We start from the raw sequence: 22858 nt of genomic DNA on the forward strand, positions 1-22858 counted from the left end.
TGTTGTGGCCTCTCCCGTTGCGGAGCACAGGCTCCGGACACGCAGGCTCAACGGCCATGGCTCACGGGCCTAGCCACTCTGCGCCATGTGGGATCTTCCCAGATCGGGGCACAAACCCGTGTCCCCTGCATCGGCAGGCGGACTCTCAATCACTGCGCCACCAGGGAAGCCCTTCCAGGGTTGTTATGATGCCAAGTGAGATAATCTATGTGAAAGCCCTTTACTGTGATCTATAAATATAATGAACACGATGATACTATGCCTAGTTTAATTGACATTTCATCCAATTAAGATAATCACTATTTGGTAGCATTATCTCTAAATGCAGTTTAGCTACTGCAGATGAGAATCACATAGAAGAATGCTTTAAGTGCTTTTTAAGTGATTATTATGGGTGTCTTCTTTTTCTCTTTTCTATCACAATGAGTGCTTAAGGGAAAAAGCGATTCTGTTAAGATGGGGTGCTACTTTTTCTCTCTTAAATTACTGATGCACAGATTTTGTTATAGTAATGATTAATAATAGCCAACATTTAAATAGTGCTAACACTGTGGCCAGTACAGTTTCCAGGACCTTCCAGTATTAATCTATCTATTCCTCCCTATAACCATGTGTGGTGGGCACTTTTATTACCACCAGTATAAAGTGGTGAAGCTGAGGTACAGAGAAATTAATTTATTCAAGATTATATGGTCAGTGTGGTCAGTAAGATTGACTTGTTTTTATACCTTTCATTAGCTCTAGGGAAGAATTTGGCAAAAATAATGTATCATGATAAAGACAACAATGAACATTAGTTGGGTCTTGGATGTAGGGGGTAGCATCTCATTTTGGAAAAATGATGCTGCGTGCATGCATGTTGGAATGACACAGAGACTGTATCTTATTTTCCTTTCTTTTTTTTCTTTTATAATCTCCAGTGCTTTTCACTGGATACATTACTGTTAATCTACTAGGATTAGTTCTCTCTCCTGAGCCCAAGGTACAGTAATAGAAAGCTAAATGTGCCAGAGAGGCAGGCCCCGCTCATCTCAGCCTCTTGTTGTGAGTGAAACCATTGGAAAAAAAGAGCCCCAAAACCCCATCCAAAGAGATATTCCAGACCTTATGCAGTCAGCCTTTTTTTGGACTTAGACTTTGGTTGACTTAGTTTCATATACTGTACTTAGTCATTCTTTAATTTAGGTGTGTTTTCTTTCATTTAAGTGACTCATTTATTTGTTCATAAATTTAACAAATTTTATCAAAGGTCTCCCATGTGGCAGGGGTGCTGTGAGTTCCTGAGGGGTAAGATGGTGACTATGACAGTACATACCCTCTGCTTGTTGAGCCTAGAGAATAGTGGGAGAATCAGACAATAAACAAAATAATCTCACACATGGAATTAACTCTGAATCATGCTACAGGGAGAGGAGCACAGTGCTCCAGGGACGGATAAGAGAAGGCATCTGGCTAACACTTGATGATCATAGATTGTTTTCTCTGTCTATCCTCAGCCCTGTAAAAGATGTTGGAGACTTAGGGAGAAAGAGCCAGAGGGAGGGCAAGTTAGAAAGAATGGTTGGGGAGCAGAGTTGGCAAAGCAAACCCCTGCATAACACAAGGTGGCCACAGGGAAAGGAAAAAAGAAAAATCTAACTTGAGCAGCGTAACACATTTAAATCCTTGAATATATCGCTGCATTATAGAAGAATAAGTAATACTTGTACTAACTACCGTTTTCAAGAAAAGTCATTGCATATTCATTCTACTCAACTCAGTAAAAGAGGGAAGAATACAGTAAGTGGAGAGTGAGTTCCATTAACATGGTAGAAGTCTTTTACTGTTAGAAAGTGTATGTGTCAGTTTTATGACAGAATGTTGGATAAATGACATTGCTGCCTACATTTATACAAATGTTTAAAAGCAACATGAATATTAATTTCAAAAGCATCACTAAATAGAAAGACAGTAGACCTTGGTTTCTGGATCCAGCTGGTGACCAGGTCCTGGATAAATACTACTTGAGAAATAATTGATTGCTTTACTTTTCTTCCTACCTCTTATTATCATCTGTCGTTACATTATTGTTTGTTTATCTTTGGGTCCAAAACTGAAGTGTAAGAATCATTCAGACAGAGACTTTGTCTTTCCTGCTCATTGGTATATACTATTTAGAATAGTGCCTTGTATGTAGCAGGCACTCAATAAATATTCACTGAATGAATGAATAAATAAGATAATCGCACAGGTATATAATTACCAACTAAAATAAACAAGCGGGAGAAGTGAAAGTATTTTTCAAAACTATAAGTACTGGGCTTCCCTGGTGGCGCAGTGGTTAAGAATCCGCCTGCCAGTGCAGGGGACACGGGTTCGAGCCCTGGTCCAGGAAGATCCCACATGCCACGGAGCAACTAAGCCCGTGAGCCACAACTACTGAGCCTGCGCTCTAGAACCCTCGAGCCACAAGAGCCTGCGAGCCACAACTACTGAAGCCTGTGTGCCTGGACCCCATGCTCCACAACAAGAGAAGCCACCGCAATGAGACGCCTGCGCACCACAGTAAAGAGTAGCCCCCGCTCGCTGCAACTAGAGAAAGCCCGCATGCAGCAATGAAGACCCAACACAGCCAAAAATAAAATAAATAAAATAAATAAATTTTAAAAAACCACAAAACTATAAGTGCTTCACACATACAAGGTGATGCTGTTTATTTGCATTTTAGAAACAAATACAATCTGCCAGAAGATAACTTGTTGAATTTTTGGTACTGGTAACTAGCTTTCTCTTTAAACATTTATTTCCTAACTCTTTCTCTTCCATGGGCTGTAATATTGTTCTATATTTATGGTTCTATAAGATCCCCTCCACCCCAGCTCAGTTAGCCTGTAGAGTAGGGATTCTTAATCTGAATCAGTGTACCTATGTGAAATCCAGTGTTGCATCCTGAGGCCTCATGTACTCCCTGAAATTGTATGCCAAGGGCAGTGGCCCCTGTACACTTTACTGGAGGGAGTTCCCCTGACTTTTATCAGATTCTCAGCATTTATGAGCCCCCAGTTTAAAAACTCAGTGCTCTAAAATTTTGTATTTTTCTTTTACTTTTTGTTGCTCTTTTGGTTTTTCTTTTTCTTCTTGAGATGGTTTCATTTTCCTTTTAATGTTGATGATTATGTTTTGGTATTTTAAAATGTTTACTGTTTGATTGTCCCCATTGTGTGGTACTTCTTGGGTAATTTCACGCCTCTGATCCCAGCCCTTCTCTGTCTCTCTTTTGTCTGGCCAGCAGCGTGGGGATGTGCCAACTGCAGGGTTGTCCTCTCCAACCCTTCTGGGACCTTTACTTCTCCGTGCTACCCTAACGACTACCCCAACAGCCAGGCTTGCATGTGGACCCTCCGAGCCCCCGTGGGCTATATCATTCAGATAACGTTTAATGACTTCGACATTGAAGAAGCCCCCAATTGCATTTATGACTCATTATCCCTTGATAATGGAGAGAGCCAGACTAAATTTTGTGGAGCAACTGCCAAAGGCCTATCATTTAACTCAAGTGTGAATGAGATGCATGTGTCCTTTTCAAGTGACTTTAGCATCCAGAAGAAAGGTTTCAATGCCAGCTACATCAGAGGTATGTAAACCAAAGGCAGCGCCAACCTTCTGGTTTCATTTAGCATGTTCTACAATAAACATGAGGACCAGAAGACAGTTATGCTCTTTTATGTGAATGTGAATGACTAGGATTAGAATTTAAGTGCAAGAATCTGTTAGTGTTCTCTGAACGTTCTCATTAGTGATATAGTTACCAGATCCAAAATCTGGTTACAGTAGAGCTGAATTCTTTTATATTGTTTATATACAGAACATTTAAAGGCTGCTTGAAAGACCCTGTAGATATCCCACAGCTAATAATTGAATCTGTAATTCTAACATCTCTCCATCAAACATTTAAAACATTCTTATTTAGAAATCATTTTATTTTAGGCGTTTAAGGTGTTGCCCTTTTCAGGAACTAGGGGGACAAATGTGGTAAATAAATATATAAATTAAAATGTAAAAAGAGCTATGTATAACAGAAGCTAATAAACAGCAGAGCCTGAGGAAAGCCCCTTGAAAATGGTGAATTGAAGGAAAGAAATATATTTTTATCAGACATATTTCCCGGGTTCTGGAATATCAGAACATTTAAATAATCTCATTCTCTCCAAGCCAGTCTTTCCTTAAGGAAAACTCAAGCTTTGAGACTGTGAGATTTAGTTATACTTTTTTTTTCCTTCTGAGCTGCTTAAGTAGGTGTTATGTATCAAAAAAAAAAAAAAGAAACAAAAGAGAAAGGCACCGTTCTGACCATTATTATTACAAATTGTGTTTTTGGTTTCAGCTTTATTTACTATTTGTGAGTGACATTAGATATATGTGTGGTTAATTGAAACACACATGCTTTAATTTTTCAAATAATGTTTTAAGGTTATAAAATACTGTAGGAAATTTGAAAATTAAAAAAGAAAAGAAAATTAGAATTACCTGTACATCTACCACCCAGCCATAACCACTAATAAAATGTTGATGGACATATTTCCTTCCAGCCTTCTTATTTTAACAATGCATGTAGAATACTTGTTTCATATTGTATAAGTATCCCTTTGGGTAAGTAGACCTATAAACTGCTTTATATATAAGAAGTAGACTAAAAAAATCATCATTCTATTAGATTCCATCATGAATTTTTGACTAGAATATTTATATTAAAATGATGTTATTACTACAGAGCTATTCTTGGTATGTATTAAAATATATTCAAACTAGTATTCATATGAAGCCAGTATTGAACAGTATTTTTGGGGAGAGCTACTTCTCTCTCAAATCAGTACATAATGTTTCACAATATCTATAATATTAGCACAGAGCTAAATCCATTGTGTTACTTAATAATTTTACATATGTCACAGAAGGACTAGGCTAAAGCATTTTTATTTTGAATTTGTCACGCACATAATTATAGTAATCTATATTAGTAATCAGTAATAGTTGTATATCGACTATGACACAGATACTGCTCCAGCGCTTTGAGGGTATTAACTTATTCAGTTCTTATGACCCACCTGTATAATAGGTGCCCTTCCCTTTGTTTTATAGACCAGGGAGCTAAAGTAGAGTGGCATGCCCAGGGTCACAGGGCACTGTGTGGGAGAGCTGGGCAGGGAGCTCCACTGTCTGCCCTTTAACCACTGCTCTTTGCTGTCCCTCAGAAACTAGCTCACATGCCCAGATGTAAAAGAAATATAGCTTAAAATGCCATTTTTGTTTGTTTGTTTACCCGACTCCCTCTCCTCAGTGGAATTGTCTTTGCCTTTGATCTTAAAATAGCCTGGTGATGGGGAAGACAAGTAGGATATGGGGTGTCTGAAGGGAAAGGGTAGCACAGGAATGTTTGGGAAGGGTGAAAGTTAATGAAAAATGGAACTATTAGCTATTATGCTTAGAAATTATGTGAAAAGAAACATAGTTTTGAAAATCGTAATGTATAGACAGAACTCTCTTGAAACCAGTAGGTTCTTTCATTCCCCCCCCCCCCCCCCGCTCAGGTGAGGGATTTAAAAAAAGAAAAAACCTGTCACCTTGGCAGCTATAACTGGAAGGTTTAGGTGTGAGAGCCAACCGTGATTAGAGTTAAAATGGGTGGGCTTTCTTATTGTTATTGGTATGAGGTACTGGGTTGGTGAAAGAGAGTGGTGGACAGAGAAAGAGGAGAGTGTGGGACAAAGGGTGGGTAAAAGCCAATTAGTAGAGAGTGCGGAGGGGGATGGCTGTATCAGACATTTTGCATCTCATTAGTCCATGTCTGACGCTAACAGGCTTTATCTGTTACTGTGTTTTGTCCTAGTTGCCGTGTCCTTAAGGAATCAAAAGGTCATTTTACCCCAGATGCTAGATACTTACCAGGTATCTCTTGCAAAAAGTGTCTCTATTCCAGAGCTCAGAGCTTTCACACTCTGCTTTGAAGCAACCAAAATTGGCAAGGAAGACAACGAATGGACAGCTTTCTCCTACTCAGATGCATCCTTCACACAATTGCTCAGTTTCGGAAAGACCAAGAATGGCTACTTTCTATCTATTTCTGGCTCAAAATGCTTACTAAACAGTGCGTTACCTGTAAAAGATAAGGAAGATATTTTCACAGAAAGCTTTGAGCAGCTCTGCATCGTTTGGAATAATTCTTTGGGATACGTTGGTGTAAATTTCAAAAGAAACTATGGGGCAGTTTCATGTGATTCTACCATTAGTAAAGTTATTCCTGGGAATGGGAAATTGTTGCTGGGCTCCAATCAAAATGAAATTGCCTCTCTAAAGGGGGACATCTATAACTTTCGACTTTGGAATTTTGCCATGAATTCCAAAATCCTCTTCAACCTCAGCTGCAATGTGAAAGGGAATGTGGTGGACTGGCAAAATGACTTTTGGAATATCCCAACCCTAGCTCTGAAAGCTGAAAGCAACCTCAGCTGTGGTAAGTCTGTGGCATAGTCACTCTTTTTTTTTTCCATTGTTCTATGAATATGTTTGTCAACAAGAAATTATATAGACACACATATATGTGTGTGATTACCAGCCATACATATTCAATCAAAGCTTTAGTCCTACCATTTTTAAGTTTTTCCTGTATCATAAAATATCACATGGTTTATACCTAATATAAACAATTGTGTATAATTATTGTGTCTCATATAGAAATGTTAACCCCAGGACTAAAACAAAAGAAATTAATAAGTTACTGTTTTTAATCGTGAAGATGATACAGTGAAAAGCTGACCTTTGTCATCCTAGTATGAAATTTACAGAGCATTACTTAAACAACCACCACCTAAAAGAATGGTATTTGTTTAGCCAATATTAAAGATTGTCCATTTTATGGAAAATCTTGATAATCAGGAATTATCAATTTTCTTTATCTTTTTTCTCCATTTATTTGAAAATGAGCATTTGTTGTTTGTTAAAAATACTCATCTTTTTGGTTGCTCTTTGGGAGACTTTAAATGTGATATTATTCTGAGTAGCTAACTGCAAAATATTTAGGGAAATAATTCTATGTTACAAAAATTATATGAAAATAAACTTCTATCACTTATTCTCTGTGTACATAAGTCAATTCTGGAAGTCCTTATTTTACTGTAGGACTGAGTCAAATATAAAAAGTATAAATTTCATTATCAATTTTGAATGTCATATGACTAAATCTAAGGTGTTAATAATATATATTTTTTTAGTCACAGAGATAACTGTCAATAAAGGAGAGAAAGAAGGGGCCTAATATTCAAAAAAGTCATTTGTATGTGACTTTGGAGGGAATTCTATCAGAGCTTCATTCCTAATACTTTCAACAAAGTAGGACCCACTGTGAAGACCTGAGGTCACCTGCCCTGTTTCCCTGACCTGCGTTTGCCCTTCCAGCCTGGGGGGCTCCTGTCACCTACCCCTCTGTGGGCCACCCATCTCTCCGTGTGGTCCCTGGTGCTCCTGCAGATGGTGGGAGGCAGTTATGTGATGTCTTTTGAGAAGTATTTCCTTGTGGGCTGTTGGGAAGAGGGTAAACCACAACCTGCTCCAGGAGACCCTGGAACTTTGTAAGAGTTTGTGGTGTTCCCAGCATCCTCTCATTCCGAGATTAGCTACAGAGAATGACCTCCAGGGACTCCCAAGAAGTCTTTCACTCAGCAAGGAAACTGAGAAAATCAAGTGTGTGTGTTTGGTGTGGCATGGTGAGCAGCGAGGAGAGGGCAGTGGTGGACTTCCTATGTTCAGGGTGATTATCTTTAGTCTAGGGACCTGTTTTCATCATATCCTTGGCCATTATCAAAAACTCATAGACTTTTTAATATTTGCCTTCCTGTGGGTCAATATTTAAGGACTATGACAGCCAAAAGAAAAAAGGATTAGGCTAGTCATATTAATAGTTGCAAAATACTTAAATTATACTTAAATTGAATATATATTGTGTACTAGGTACTGTTTTAAGTGCTTTATGCATGGTAACTTATTTCCTACAACATAGATCCCATGATGTAAGTTTTGCTATTAACCCCATTTTGCATGATGTGAGTTTTATTATTAATCCCATTTTGCAGATGGGTAATTGAGGCACAAAGAGATTAAGTAACTTATCCAAGGTCATTTAATTAATAAGTGGCCAAGCCAGGAATTGAAGTCAGAAAGTTCAGTTTTAGAACTGTGTTCTCTTAGACTGTCTTTCAGAATAGGCAGGACTAGAAGACGAGATGTAGTGCTAGAGTAGGTGAGTCACTTCTTGCCCAGATGAAGAGTACAAAGGTCCAAGAGCTGTCTCTTCTGGCCAGAAAGCACTGCTGGCCAAAACACTAGCTTTCCCAGGTATTAGCATGGTATTTTTATTAAACAAAATAAGGTTTCTTTCCTGAAGTGCTTCTTTTATACCTTAATATAATAAAATGTGAGGACTGTAGTATACAAGAATTCCTAAACTTATTTTAAGAAATCCTCTAGACCCGGGGTTGGCAAACTAGGATGTTTTTGTAAATAAAGTTTTATTGGAACACAGGCATGTGCATGAGGTTTTATATTGCCTGTGGCTGCCTCTGTGTTAACAACTGCAGAGTTGACTGTGAGAGATGACGTGGCCCACCATCCTGAAACATTTACTGTCTGGCTCTTTAAGAGAAAATCTGCCAACCCCTGAAACTAGACCAAAAAAATCAAAGGGTCTAGTTTTCTGAAGCACACACTTTGGACAATACTGGAAAAGACCTGCTAGATCTTATGGGACAGAGATAATAGACCAGTCCCTCGGGGGCTAATTTAGCCCTTAGACATAGGTGGTGGTGGCAGCACTGCTTTGTTTTCATTTATTTACATTTGTCCCACGCAATGCTTCTAAATAATGGTTTATTTCCAACATTAAAAAATTTGATTTCACATAAAAATGAATGTTTGGATTCTCTGATAAACAAAAAATGAACACTAGTCTAGTGTTTCTGCCTGAGCAATGCAGCTTAAGTTAAGTGGTGACCACCCCCTTTGAAGGGGCTTTCCAGGTTGCCTCGGCCCTTAACACCCTCCATACTCTCCTCACGCCAGCCAGTGGCCTGGGTAGGCACTCATGTTTGAGAATCCCAATTTAGGCCACACCTTTCACTTTATAAAGGGCAGGAAACTGAAGCTTAGAAAACATAAGTGGCCGAGGCAGTTGGTGGGCTAAAATTCTCGTCTCCTGTCCCCGTGCCCAGGGGTTATACTTGGGAGTCCTCATATTTTCTTTAACACGGTCTTTAAAGCTCCTTTCCAAGCCTTACGATTACTGGAAAGCATCAGATATGTGCTTGTGGAGCTCAGCCATTGGTAAGTTTTCAAAATGACTTCAATCAAAAGAGTAGCACAAGTTTACAGAGTCAGTGTCTGAGTTCCTTTAACTTTTATGGTCATCTTCTTGACATTCCACAATGACGCTAAACACCCCCATTCCGTACAGTCAGATATCCTGGACTGTGTATCAGGACTAATAACGGGAGAGGGAGTTTCCTGCTGCTTAATCATAAGCTTTGGGAGTTGAAGAACCCAAGTCACTTATTAACTGACAGGAAATACCTGTATCAGAGATTATATCTAAGCTTGTTAGCTAAGCAAAACTTGAATAAGTGAAAAAAAGTATGCTCTATTAACATTTTAACCTTTCCTTTTTTCCAGAACACTGTGGCTTACTGTTTATGGTAATTTCCCAAAACTAATGATCAGTACAGTAGCCAATGGGAAAATAGAATTTCATGCCTAACATTCCATTGGCTTGACAATGTCTGTTAAATATGAGCTTTCATTCCAGAGTCAACTTGTGATAGAAAATGAATAGATTTTCCAAAGGTCTATTGCTAAGTAAATTTTAATATGAAAATAGGATGGTAGAACAGAACTGACTGCATTCAACATTAAAGCATCCTGTCATTAGTTTCAAATATTAAATATCCTAACCTTAATAAAATCAATATTTTATTAATAAATGTTTTAGTAATTTCATAATTGGACTTTTGTTTTCCTATGCTGTTCTAAGTATAGTTAGGGAATATACGTTAATTAGGAAATTTCCAACACTTTTTTTTTTAATCATGGTTAATCTTGTCAGTCCTTTTCAGAAAGAAATGCTTTATTTAGCAGCAATTCCTTTTCATTTTATGTCATCATTCTTTTTCTTAGGACAATTTTATTAAACAATACTGAGTTTTATAACCTCCGTGGATAGACAGTTTCCCTAACGGACTCTTTAATCATAAGTGCAAGTATTTGCCTGTATTATGATTCAAGTTTAGATACTGGCTAATGTCCGTCAATTTTCACAAAGTACAGATAGTGTCTTCTATACCAGTTATATTTATTTTACTGATGACTGCTCTTTCCTGACTGCTACTGTGTAACTAAATGAAGAGTCTAAGTTCAAACAAATTACATTTATTTAACAAGCATTTACTAATCACTTCCATTTATTAACCACCGTGGATGTAGAGATAAGACACGGTTCACAAGTACCCAAGTTTGATGTTAATTCTTTTCTAGAAATTTTTGGATTTGGACCGACTGTTGTTTTCCTCTCTGAAATTTTATACTTAATTTCCAAGGCTTCATCAACTCCTGGATTTCTACCCTTTCATTTTCAATTATTACAGTTTTGTCCCTCACAGCCATAAAACTCTGATTCACCATTGGCTCCTTCCTTTCATTCCTAACAAATTACTAAGTGTAACATTTTTAGATGACTGAATTTTTTTAAATAATAAAGATGAAATCACTTATCTTTACAAAGGATGTTATTCTTTGAAGATGCCCAAACTCTTTATGAGCATAAATGGCATCCAAAAATAATTTTATTTTAAATATATTTATGAAAAAAAAATTCAATTTAGTAACAGCTGCAAAGAAGGAGTTGAAAAGGATTATTATTTGTCTTATTAGTGCAACTCACATGAAAGTTTAGCACTGTCAACTGTTATTTGGATTGTCATTAAGTTGGGTGTGAGATGCGTTATTGGCTACTCAGTCTTTTTTCACTACAACTTGTGTAAATATTGACTCCTTTCAGTAGCAAGATTTTGGGAGAACAAAAGATAGAGAAGAAAGATTAACAGCTTTGCAGCTTTTCATCAACTGCCCTTTCTCAGAGATTACTTTTTTTAAAGGAAATTTGGCTTTAAATTTTGCAGTTAACATTAAGTGAATACCTTTAAACCTTAAATACCTTTAAATATTTGGTATCAACAAATATCAGTGAATATACATAGGTCACATTCTGAAAAAAGTTCCTTAATGATAAATATATTAATAGCCAAGACAAAGAATTGTCTCGTTTTCCTTAACAATCTTCTGGTTTGTAAATCTGTCCACCTAGAAAAATTGATTGGGAGAGTGACTTTTCTATGCAGATATGCTGAAAATGGAACTGGGTACAAGTAAAAAGTTTGTGCACATTTTTAATATTTTATGTATTTGTTTATGTAATTTGGTATATTTGTAATGTAAGATTTCATTTATCAATATTCCAGACCTTTCTAATTAGAAAGGTTTAATTAGAAAGGTTTAATTAAAGGACAAATTTAATTAAATTTGTCACTTGTATTCAAACCGTTTTCACTGAAACATGCTTCAAATTTAATTTCTGTTGCTATACTGAATCATCATAAAATAGTGTTCATAAAGTATTTATAAAGCAATGTCAATTTGCTAAACTAAAAGTACCCAAGAAGGAACAACTGATAGTTTAATACTGAGAAGTAAATGTTACAATTTTCCATAACAAGCATGTCACATGATGAAATTTAGACTTGCTACCATACAAAGAAACTGATGAAATGTTAAAGAAAATTGTTAAATATCTTACTCTAAATCCTAACTCTCCTGATTTTCTCTCCTTATTTCCACCTCTCAGCTCTTTGATATCTGCAGTGGAAATGTAGCTAGCCTGAAAACTTGCTTTCCCACAATGCTGTCCCCTTATCTCCCTTTGTCTTCCAGAGATATTGTATCAGTGCCGGAAGTGGCCTTAGGAGCCTTTGTCTGCCAACATTGTGTGAAATTTGAGAAGCACAAAAACTCAGTCCAAGGGTCTCCTCTCTTGCATGTTATAGTGGCTGAGATCTCCTCAGTCATTCTGAGTTTTAAAAGCTTTTTAGTTTTCAGAAGATCCTTACTAAAATATAAATACCTAAAGGAGAAGTAAGGTCATGCAAGAAGGGGGCATGATGGGAAGGAATAATGGGCAGAAAACATTCAAGATCAAATTCTAGGCTGGCTTCAACTTTTACCTCCTCACGTGCTCTTTCTCCATACTACACAGATTAAGTTTTTAATCGGAAACACACACCACCGTCCCCCCCTGCCCCCCACGCCCATCTCTGCTTCCTTTCGTAGCCAAGCTTCCTCTTCTTGCATTCACTTCTCAAACACTGGAAATCTAGAGTGCATCATTCCCACGCTACTGAAGAGAATTTCTGTAGAGCTGTTGCCGAAATTCCAGTGCAAAGTGAAGGGTCTTCTCAGTCTTTATCATTCTGGACCTTTCTGTATACTTGATGGTGGCCACACCCTCCATGAAACTTTGTTCACTTGAATTCTGTAAAATCACCTTCTACAAGAGCTATTTTTGTCTTCTCAAATCTATAGCTCTTTTTTTTTTAATCTGAAACTTAAATACAGGAATATCTATGGTTTCATCAAATCTTCTAGCTCAGGTGATCCCAGACACATCTATAGCTTCTGTGGAGTACTTCCTGGCTAGGCCTCTTACAAAAACATGTACACCGTGTACCAGATGTCACACAGGTACCTCAGTTCCTATTACTGGATGTACTGTTTAGCCTACCCCACCTAAGTTTGCTTTTCTTCCAGTATTTACTATGTCCTTTTATGAGATCATTGTGTACCAATTTCTCAAGTTGGAAACCAGAAAAATTCTTCTATTCTTCCCTTTCTTTCTCTGTTCTCCAGTTAGTCACTCAATAAATCCTATATATTCCATCTTCAAATGTCTTGTATCCATCTCTTTCTATCCTCACTGTACTTATGATATCAAGCCTGAATTATTGGTATTATTCATGCTTCTTATATTGCCTGTCTTTTAGTTAGTTATGGAGCCTCAAATGTGATTGTTTTTAAATTATGTCAATTTTCTCACCAAGCTCCCTTTCATTTTTTTTCCCATTTACTTCAAGAAAGAGTTCAAAATGTTCGCAGTCATTCATATTGCATTCAATAATTTATTCAGAGGACCCACCTACTATGTGCGTGGGATATGCCATTGGAAGAAAGACACAAAGTCCAGGGACTCATACTGCCTACATTCTACAAAGCCCTCCACAAGCTGTCCATTACTTATATATCTGATCATTCCTACCAATTTGCTATAAATGTCCTGTTCCAGTAATGCCATGTCATCTGGGTTCCCAGACCATTTCACTGCCTTCTTGGTATATGTTTCAGTAATTCTGTCTGCTAGTAATAACCATCTGTAGTCTCTTCTCCCCTGATCAGTATAGTGACCCCTCATATTTCCGGTGAATCTTTGTAATGGATTTCCTATTCACCCTTCTCACCAAACTGCTGGTCACATCTTCCTTTTGGCCACTGTGCATCTATATCACTCAGAGAACTGTGAAGCAACCTCCCATTCATGCCTCTCTGAGAGCAGAGGCATTGTTTTAAAGCCTCCCTGTCTCACACACTTTAAACAGTGAGTGAATGTTTATTGGATGAACATGTAAAAGTCTGTGATGAGATCTTCTTGCCAGTTAACATGGCAGACCTGCTGGAGGCCGCAGGGTTGAGTCTTTCTGAGATAACATGATTCCTTCCTTGGACCAGCTGCCTGAGGCAATCAAGAATGAAGAAACCACGACTCCTGAGATGCTGCTAAATTGCTGGGATGCTTTCTAATTATGCACACAATTAACCTAATTAGACATCTTTTGTTGCCTCATGTACCTGCTCTGCCTTCATGTACCATTCCCACAGGAAAGTTTGGAAAATGTTTAAACATTAGAATGTAGTCACTATTATAGAAATGTTCTTTGAAAATTAAATATATGTGTGTATGTATGTGCATGTATATATATTTGTATTTATTCTTCTGTCTTTATTCATAGTACAGTATGCTTTGCAGTAAGTTTAGCCTATCTTCCTCAGCCTCAACCTGTTGGTAAAATTCTATTAATAGCCAGAGGGAGATTTAGTGCAACAGAGAAAAATCCACTACTCCTACTAGAAAATTAGCTTAAAATTTGTTTCCTGCTGAGGATGAGTCAGGCAAAGCTTGAAATAAAAAGACACAGAGACCAATAAGTTTCCAGTCACGGAAACTTATTTCTGGAATTGCAGCTAGCATGTGTTAGTGTCTGTGAACCAAAAACTTGCATTTTATGAGTGTTAGTAATATCCAAGTTCACTTTTGAAACTTATCTTTGATGTTCTTATTATTTCATTTGTATGAATTTCCACCAAAGCCTTATAATTTATTATGCAAAAAGGCCCTGAACTTTTTATTCACACTTATTTTCCTTTCATGTGTGCATGGGGCCAGTAGATTGAGTTAAAGATTTTGAGGGAGATTTCAGTAGCTTGATTTTACATTTGTGGAAATTGATACAAAAAGATCTTTAGAGACTTTCTTGATGTTGGAATATTACTGGTAGACTCTTCCAGGGTTGCTCCTATTACACCAACCAGATGATTCATGATTTTTGGGGAGGGGAACTATAATTAAATCATAAGTCAAATTTGTACAATCTTTCTGTGTTGATCGAGGTTCCTACCTGATCCCGCTCCCGGCTGCAGAACTAGCCAACTGTGCAGATCTGGGGACCCTTTGCCAAGGTAGGGAGTCAACATCGTCCTCTGGAGTCTCTGTTTCCTACTTGCTATTTTGGAAAATGTAGTTGTCATTGTTTTGAATTTTATCTTTTCACTTGAGAAGCCAGAAACCAGCAAACCAGAAGAATTTCTGGATGTGTTTTAGTTGTGTGGGTGTGCAGTGTAGAGACGGAATGCATTCACACACTGTATGAGCACATTTCCATAAAGCACTGAGTTTTTAAAATGGGAATGATTATATGCTATTAGGAAAGGTTGACTTCATTTTTTCTCTCGATTTGGTCTCAAGAATATTGTCCATATAATATAGCCATACAATATTTTGAAAAAGTATTCATGTTTAAAAAACAAGGGGAAAAATTAAGTTGAATAGTTAGTTAAGACAAGGCCATGAGGCAATTTATGATGTGCAATGTAACTTCAATATTAAGATGAAAATAGTTTGAATGTATGATAAGTTTGAATGTATGAATAGTTTGAATGTATGTAAGATAAAAATAGTTTGAACTAATATGAATGTACTTTTATTAATTATTATAATGCATAATGACTATACTATGGTCAGTATATATATTATGTACTGAATGGTTGCATGCTAAATAATACATAGTCGCATAGATTTTAAAATAATAATATATTTTACTTTAATATTATCACGCTTCTTCTAATTACCCATGACCCATTTTCATCCATTTATTCTATTATATACTTCTTTTTGAAGTAGCATTTCTATGTGCCACATTAAGAATCATGACCATGCCTCTTGTAAAGCGGGATCTTTTATTAAGAGGATCATAACATGAAAGTGATGGGGGTTAGAAGTGAGACTGAAGGAATAGAAACCTAAGCTCTCTTCTGTAGCTCCAGTGTGGGAGTAGAGTAGGCAGGGAGAAGGGGTGTAATTCATTATTATCTTTGTTTCCTTTCTGAGACATTATTTCTTGATATTATTATTGATGAATAACCTAAGAAAATAAAGTCATTAAGTAGCTTCTTTCCATGAACTCAGTGTAGTTTTAAAATAGTTATATGAAATAGAAAAAAGCCTTAGTTTTGCTTAATTCAAGGTGTGAAGATTTTTTTAAGTTTTATTTTGTTTTTTTTCTTTTAATCTGAGGTAGGAATGATTCCTTGGGTCAAAGGACTAGATGCCCAGCTTTCTTTCCCCCTATGTCCTAAATGACCAAAACGCATTTTCATATTCATTGATGTATTTCGCATTAAATAAATATAACTGTTCATAATTTAAAAATATAAAAGACTTTCAAAAAGAATCCCCATTCTTAAGTGTTATATATTACTTTGGAATGGAAAATTATTTTAGTTAAAAATACACATTTTGAATAAGGAATTCAATATTTTCTAAAGAGGCTTTGGAGGTAATTCTTTTTATAATCACTGAAATGTTTTAAATTTAGGTAATTTTTTTCTAATTAAGAGAAATACGTAACAAACGGTTATTGTACATAGAAAGGTACATCTTATACAAATATACTCCTAAGATAAACTAAAGGAAAATTGTGTGTATAGTTATTTTACTACTTACATTGTTCCTCCAGAATTTCTTGGAAAGGTATTAAAGCATTACATAAGGGTTTAATCTTTGAAAGTTTTAGTAATATCAGAAGCATAGCCTTGACATACTGTTTTGAAAAGTCTCTCCTGTATGACTTGCCCTTATGAAATCCATTTTATCCATCAGTGTGTAGTAAAGATCTGGGATCTTTAGATGATTGATTTCATCTATATATTTCATTCTCTTTTGTTTTTCTTTACATTTAGCTTCTCTAGGAGAAGTGCATTTTCCCCTGAGATTTTATTTTGCTAGTCTCAGTATGTCAGAAAGACTGACTTTAGATAATTTTCAAGCTGACAGGTGCTGTACAGACTTCCTTCTCTAACCTTTCTTTTTACAAACTTAGCAGACTGAGTTCTGGATAAGGTTTAGATGTTTGCTGTGTGGTCATCAGCCTCTTGATGGCAAACCTAGATCTAGAATCTAAATGTTCTTTCTCCATTCCCTTTGTGCCGGTTCCAGACTCTTATACAATATGGCATGAAAGTCCATGGGAACAGATTCTTAATGTGCCATAGAAAGTGTTGCTTCATTTTATGCATTATAACCTTGGGACTTGTGTTTAGTGTCAAGAAATGGTTTCCATTCCTCCTTTATATATTTTCATGCATTAACCATAGATTGCTCATCCATATTAACTTTCATGTGCTCCTTGCAAAATTACATCTTTCTCATCTTTATCACCAGCTACTGTAAACTCTCCTAGTACTACACCACCCACTGTCACCACTAACATGCCTGTTACTAATAGAACCGATAAACAAAGGAATGGTAAGAAATTATCTTTTATATTTGTAGTATGTGTGACTTGATGAAAAATTGTATTCTAAGGGTGGCAATATCTAATGTTCCAGCAAAGTTTCTATTGTTAGAATCAATTGGTACATTTATACATTTGTAAGACTAGTAAAATAAATATCACTTGACTCCCTTGAGTTCCCTATTCTAATGACCAATGGAATGAGTACATTTCTAGTGCCACGCTGCTGCACTTTTAGCTAAAATTTCTTTCAAAGAAGCTTTAAAAGAAAGGCATTAATTTAAAGGAATTAATTTGCATTATACTAGAGATCTGGGAAGAAAAATATTCATCACATTCTGTCAGATTGTTCTCTAAGGAAACTAGTTTTTAAAGCATTTTATAATCTCAAAAAACTAAATAATTTTAGTAATTTAATTTCTCACTAAGGCCAACTTTATGTTCAAACATTTGTGACAGTTAAATCATTTTTATATGGTAATACTTTGCTCTCTGTTTTTATTTGTTGAAGAATAATGGTTAGAATGTGATTGTATATCAATTAAATCATAAATCAATTTTCGACTGACAAAACTTAAAGTAACTGCCAATACCTCCTGTTTTTTCCCTCTATATATACATGTTTTTGTTTATATTATTTGCAAATTGCAAATATAGCAGTTACATAAGATAAGGAATGAACTGGAGAAATGCCAGGTGAATTGAGTTATTATTTAATCTGCTACCTATATTAACTACAATGCATAGTTTTTTGGTAATTCAGAGTAAGTGATTTCAGTTTCTTCTAAAAGAGAGAAATTCCAATCAGGTGACCACACCATTGCTTCAAACGCAGTAGTATTCTCAAATATGAGGTATTAGAAACAAAGGAGCAGGCTTCCCTGGTGGTGCAGTGGTTAAGAATCCACCTGCCAATGCAGGGGGCACGGGTTTGAGCCCTGGTCTGGGAAGATTCCACAAGTCGTGGAGCAACTAAGCCTGTGCGCCACAGCTACAGAGCCTGCTCTCTAGAACCCGCGAGCCAAAACTAATGAGCCTGAGTGCCACAATTACTGAAGCCCACCTCCCTAGAGCCCGTGCTCTGCAACAAGAGAAGCCACCACAATGAGAAGCCCGCGCACCACAGCAAAGAGTAACCCCTGCTTGCTGCAACTGGAGAAAGCCCGCACGCAGCAATGAAGACCCAACGCAGCCAAAAATAAATTAATTAAATAAATTTAAAAAAAAAAAGAAACAAAGGAATTTTCTCAACCCCAATCATTTAACTTGCAAGGCCAAGACATCTGTAATATATCACCAGGGATCAAAACCCAGAGAAAAGAAATCCACATAGTTCATTTTTTTCTTTTGGCTTTGGGGGTTACATCAACTTCCTGTACATTTAAGGACATTTAAATTGGAAGTATGGAATATTTTACATGAAACGTAGATATAAATTTCATTAGGGATATAAAGACATCGATTCAGGGAAGTGTTCATGGTTATTCTGGTAGTTACACCAAGGAGATTTATGATGGAGCAAAAATTCCAACAATCCCCAAGAAAGCAACAGCAGCTGAAATTTCCAGTGCATATTTCACATGGACCCCAGCCAGTAGATGGGAATATTATAATTCTGACTAAGTATTTCACTCTTTGTATGAACATACAAAGAGCCTCTGTGGCATTCTCCCTCTAGGACTGGCACATCCTCTGCTGCCCAAGAACGTTTACATGATGCTTCAGAGTCCTTGACTTGGTGGAGTGGAGCTGTATTCACTCAATCATGTCATTTCTGACATTCTTGAAGAGAGCCTTGTTCAGTCCATCTCTCTCTGCGTCATAACCTTCACTGGAGTTTCAACAAAGCAAGCAAATGTTAGAATCAGTTAAAATGGTTTGACTTAGTCACTTTAAAGAAAAAAAAATCTAATTCAGATCATTCTTGATAAAAATGTAATCCTAGCACTTAAAAATATTTTAAAATATTTGAAAGTCATGTAGTAGAAATAGTCTCAAAATTGTGTACTCAAATTTATGTACCATCTGAACAATTTTACCACATCCTTGAACCACCTCTACTATTTATTTAATAGTTTTTTTCCCCTAAATTGACTCACTTTTTTACTTAAACATTTATATTCATATAAATAAATTAATATCACTGTTGTAAAATGAAACCAGTACTACTTGTTTTAAAATAGAAGTGAAAAGTAAAAATAAATGTAATGAAAACAATGCTGTTGAATTCTCTCTATATCCTATTGCCTTCTCACATCTCAGCACTTAAAGCCTTCATTATCTTCTTAAAAACAGAGGGTAACAAAGGGTTAGAGACACACTATAATTAAGGTTTTTTTCTTTGATGTAGTCAAATTTGAAATAGTTGAAAAGAGAATTACTTGTTTACCTTGTGAATAAATGAGATTTAGTGTCATGTCCTAGACTATCTAAGGTTATTCACATACTGTCAACAATTTCAAATATACTTTTCTTATTCCTTGGGAAACTGATGTAGTAAGCATTCTCAGGCCTATGATCTGATATATTAGGGAACCCTGTTTTGTTCACTGTAAGAAAGATATACAGCTATCAAATCTGTTATCTACCTTATCTAGTCCTTTAAACTCTGGACTATTAAAGAGATTTACTGAGTTCATCAATCATGATATGCTGGTGTCGGAAGAGAGAGGGATTGAGATTGTTTGGCAATCAGACATATTTTTTCAGTATATCAATCAAATTTATCTTCCTGGCTTTTGTAAAATGTTCCTATCCCCCTGTGTAAAGTTCTTTTTGTTATTTTTCAATAGGATTTTTATCTGATACTTCAGATTATATACTAAGAAAATCTTATCTTCTAAGCTACTTTTCATAAACAGATATTTCAGTATATGAGAGATAATCTAGGTATTCCTACAAATAACCTTTGTGCCTTCTGCATTACATTCCCAAGAAAAGCTCTTGGACTAATCATTGTTTCCATTCCAAATCATATGTTCTATGCTTGAAACATCACTGTACTGCTGCTGAATATTAGACTTTTGTGAGGTTAGCACAAGCAATCCAAGTAAGGAACTAACTTTGTTAGTCCTTATTATTGTTCTAAAAACCTAACTTACAGGTGCAAATTGTATCATTGCTTCTAGTTTCTCACATACGTTTGACTACTCAAAAAAATTCACTCTCAGGATATTTGTGTGCACCCAACAATCAATCTAGCTTTATATGCCAAGTATCTTAAAGAAATCATGTGTGTAAGATGAACAGGACTCCAATCGTATTATAAATGCCACTGTCATACTACAATTGCTACATCACCAGTTCAAAGAAATAATCTTGAATCTAAAATAATATTTGGTTTATACTTTAACATTTATCTTTTCAAATGTATATTTTAAAGCCTACCTTTTCAAACCTATATTTCATACCCTTGAGTGGAGAATAAAGTAGTGTCTGTCATTTCTATATTTTTTAAGAAACTCTCAGGAGAGTGTTAAGGAGATTTAAAAAAAGGGAAAGATAATTGGAGAAAGATCTACAGACAGGAACATGTTTTGATACCACATCTGTTATGGCAAGCAATGGTTTCTACTCTGAAGTTTTGTGAGGCTGAACGAGTTATCTAATTGGAAAAAAGTCTATCACAAATTCTTCAGGCTTGGATGTCATTATTAGGACAATACATCTTTTGAAGTGTCTGGAACATATGAAGATTTGTGAATAGCTTTTCTACGGAGACACAATGTGAGTTGTTACATCTATAGGAGAAGGGAACTTGACTACTAGGAGGACAGGGAAAAGCCTGCATCAGTGTATCTTAGTTGTGCGTTCTCTGTAATGACAATGCTTGAGAGAATTATTTCACTGTGGTCCAAAATGTCCCCTCCAGTGGACATTTTATCTTGCTTTGACAGTTCATTCTTGGACATTTCTTAGGATTACTTGTTGACTATGTTATCCAAAAAGTTTAAATAAGTATAACCAGTAGACATTATTGAATAATTGTTGCTAAATATATAAATACCTCATTCTGAGGCTTCTGAAGAGAGACTACTGGAAAACGATCCACAGCACTGGAGAATCTCTAACACTTAGGGGTGGGTTCTCTGGTATATTCACATATTTTATTTAGCATAAGCAATGTGACTCTAGAGAGAGTCATATATTTATAAACTGATTTAGGCTGACTCTGATATGTAATGTCTTTCTTATTTATAAAAACTGAATTGGGAAAAAAGTGTGGAAATATTTTAAATTTGAAGAAAAACATCTTAAGCATTTGGATACTTCCATAAAATTTCAGAAATGTGAATGATTAAAAATACTGATTTTTAGTATTTTGCAGGATTCTCCTGAGAAAGAAGGAATACAACTCCTAACATAAACACATGCTTTAGGTCTCCATCTAGTGGTAGCTTGTCAGTTACTTTATTGGCATCAAGGAACATGCCCAAAATATCCCTCGGATCCTGACATCAATATAGAATCCTGGACTTCTGCAACTTGAATTTCCTCTCGTTCATTCAGAATGTCCATGATTTGATATGATGGGAGCTACAGTGTAAAAAGGGGTTTTTTTTTGTTTTTTGGTCTGAATTATTATCATTTATTTTAAATATACTCCTGGAATTATTTTTCATTCAGAATATTTTTTAAAGGAACATGAGGTCAGGATCATTAAAATACCTGAAGAGTTTTAGAAGTTGGAATAATAGTATGCATAAATTAAACTAAATATCCTTGGACTTGTACCAATTTCATAGGTTTATATTATTACACCTGGGAGTGGCAATTTATTTTAGCATGAGTTTCTGACCCCTGTAGTGGAAAAACATTCCTTTAGGAGTATGACTCGAATTTGCATTTTGGTACATTTGGGAGTTCCCAGAGGCATACTTTTGTACTTTTATCTACTACCTCCCTCAAATCTTCGTTAAATCCATTTCCCATTGTTTTAATTATATACTTTTACATTTTCTATGCATATTTTTCTCATGTTTGTAAGCATGAAGATAGATAATTGATTGACAGTAATGAAGAATCAATATTTTTTTCTATATATAATCTACCATATTTAAAAAGAGGTTTTTTTTCTCATTAGCTACTTTTAGTAAGGTACCCTATAACACACATAGAGAGATATTTAGCAAACCCTGGCCGGTCAGTTTGATTTTCATTTAAAAAAAAAAGCAAAAAATATATATATGGCAGACTACTTTAAAGATTGCACGCTGCCACCCCCCCAAAAAAAGCTGAACCTCCTTCTGACATAGGATTTTCTTTTAAAAGTGAGTCCAGTTAAAATTCCATCTGCAATTATTCTTTCTTTTTTTCCCCCTTTACTTGATACAAATGACTACATTTATAGAATTTTGATAAAAAATCTGGTGAACTACAACCCAATAACTTAATAGAAGTAATTGCTTTAGTGGAGAGGGGAAAGAGGACAGAGAGGATAAGGGGCTGTGGGCCAAAAATATGTGATGCCTGTTCTTTTCCAAATTAAGTTCTGCCCACCATCTTACTCAAGTTTTCACATTCCAAACTACCATTCTTCATAATGTAGAAAAAAGGATAATTTTTTTGTTACAAGAAATCAAATTGTACCTGAAAAATCACCATTTTACATACAGGAGATTGAATTCTATAGAATTAAAAAATACGAAGAAACATATGCAGGTGAT

General features: G+C 35.9%; 1 protein-coding gene across 1 annotated transcript in view; it reads left to right on the plus strand.

The window, feature by feature from the left end:
* The window catches only part of ADGRG6 (adhesion G protein-coupled receptor G6), a gene marked incomplete at both ends in the record, with an annotated part of 124326 nt that overhangs the window by 52952 nt on the left and 48516 nt on the right, over window positions 1–22858 (plus strand). Inside the window, 4 exon segments of the mRNA XM_079716386.1 lie at window positions 3272–3613; window positions 5867–6490; window positions 14791–14859; window positions 17120–17203. Coding sequence (XP_079572512.1) covers window positions 3272–3613; window positions 5867–6490; window positions 14791–14859; window positions 17120–17203 — 1119 coding nt within the window.

This window comes from Hyperoodon ampullatus (assembly GCF_949752795.1).
Source record: "Hyperoodon ampullatus genome assembly, chromosome: 12".
Classification (NCBI taxonomy): domain Eukaryota; kingdom Metazoa; phylum Chordata; class Mammalia; order Artiodactyla; family Ziphiidae; genus Hyperoodon; species Hyperoodon ampullatus.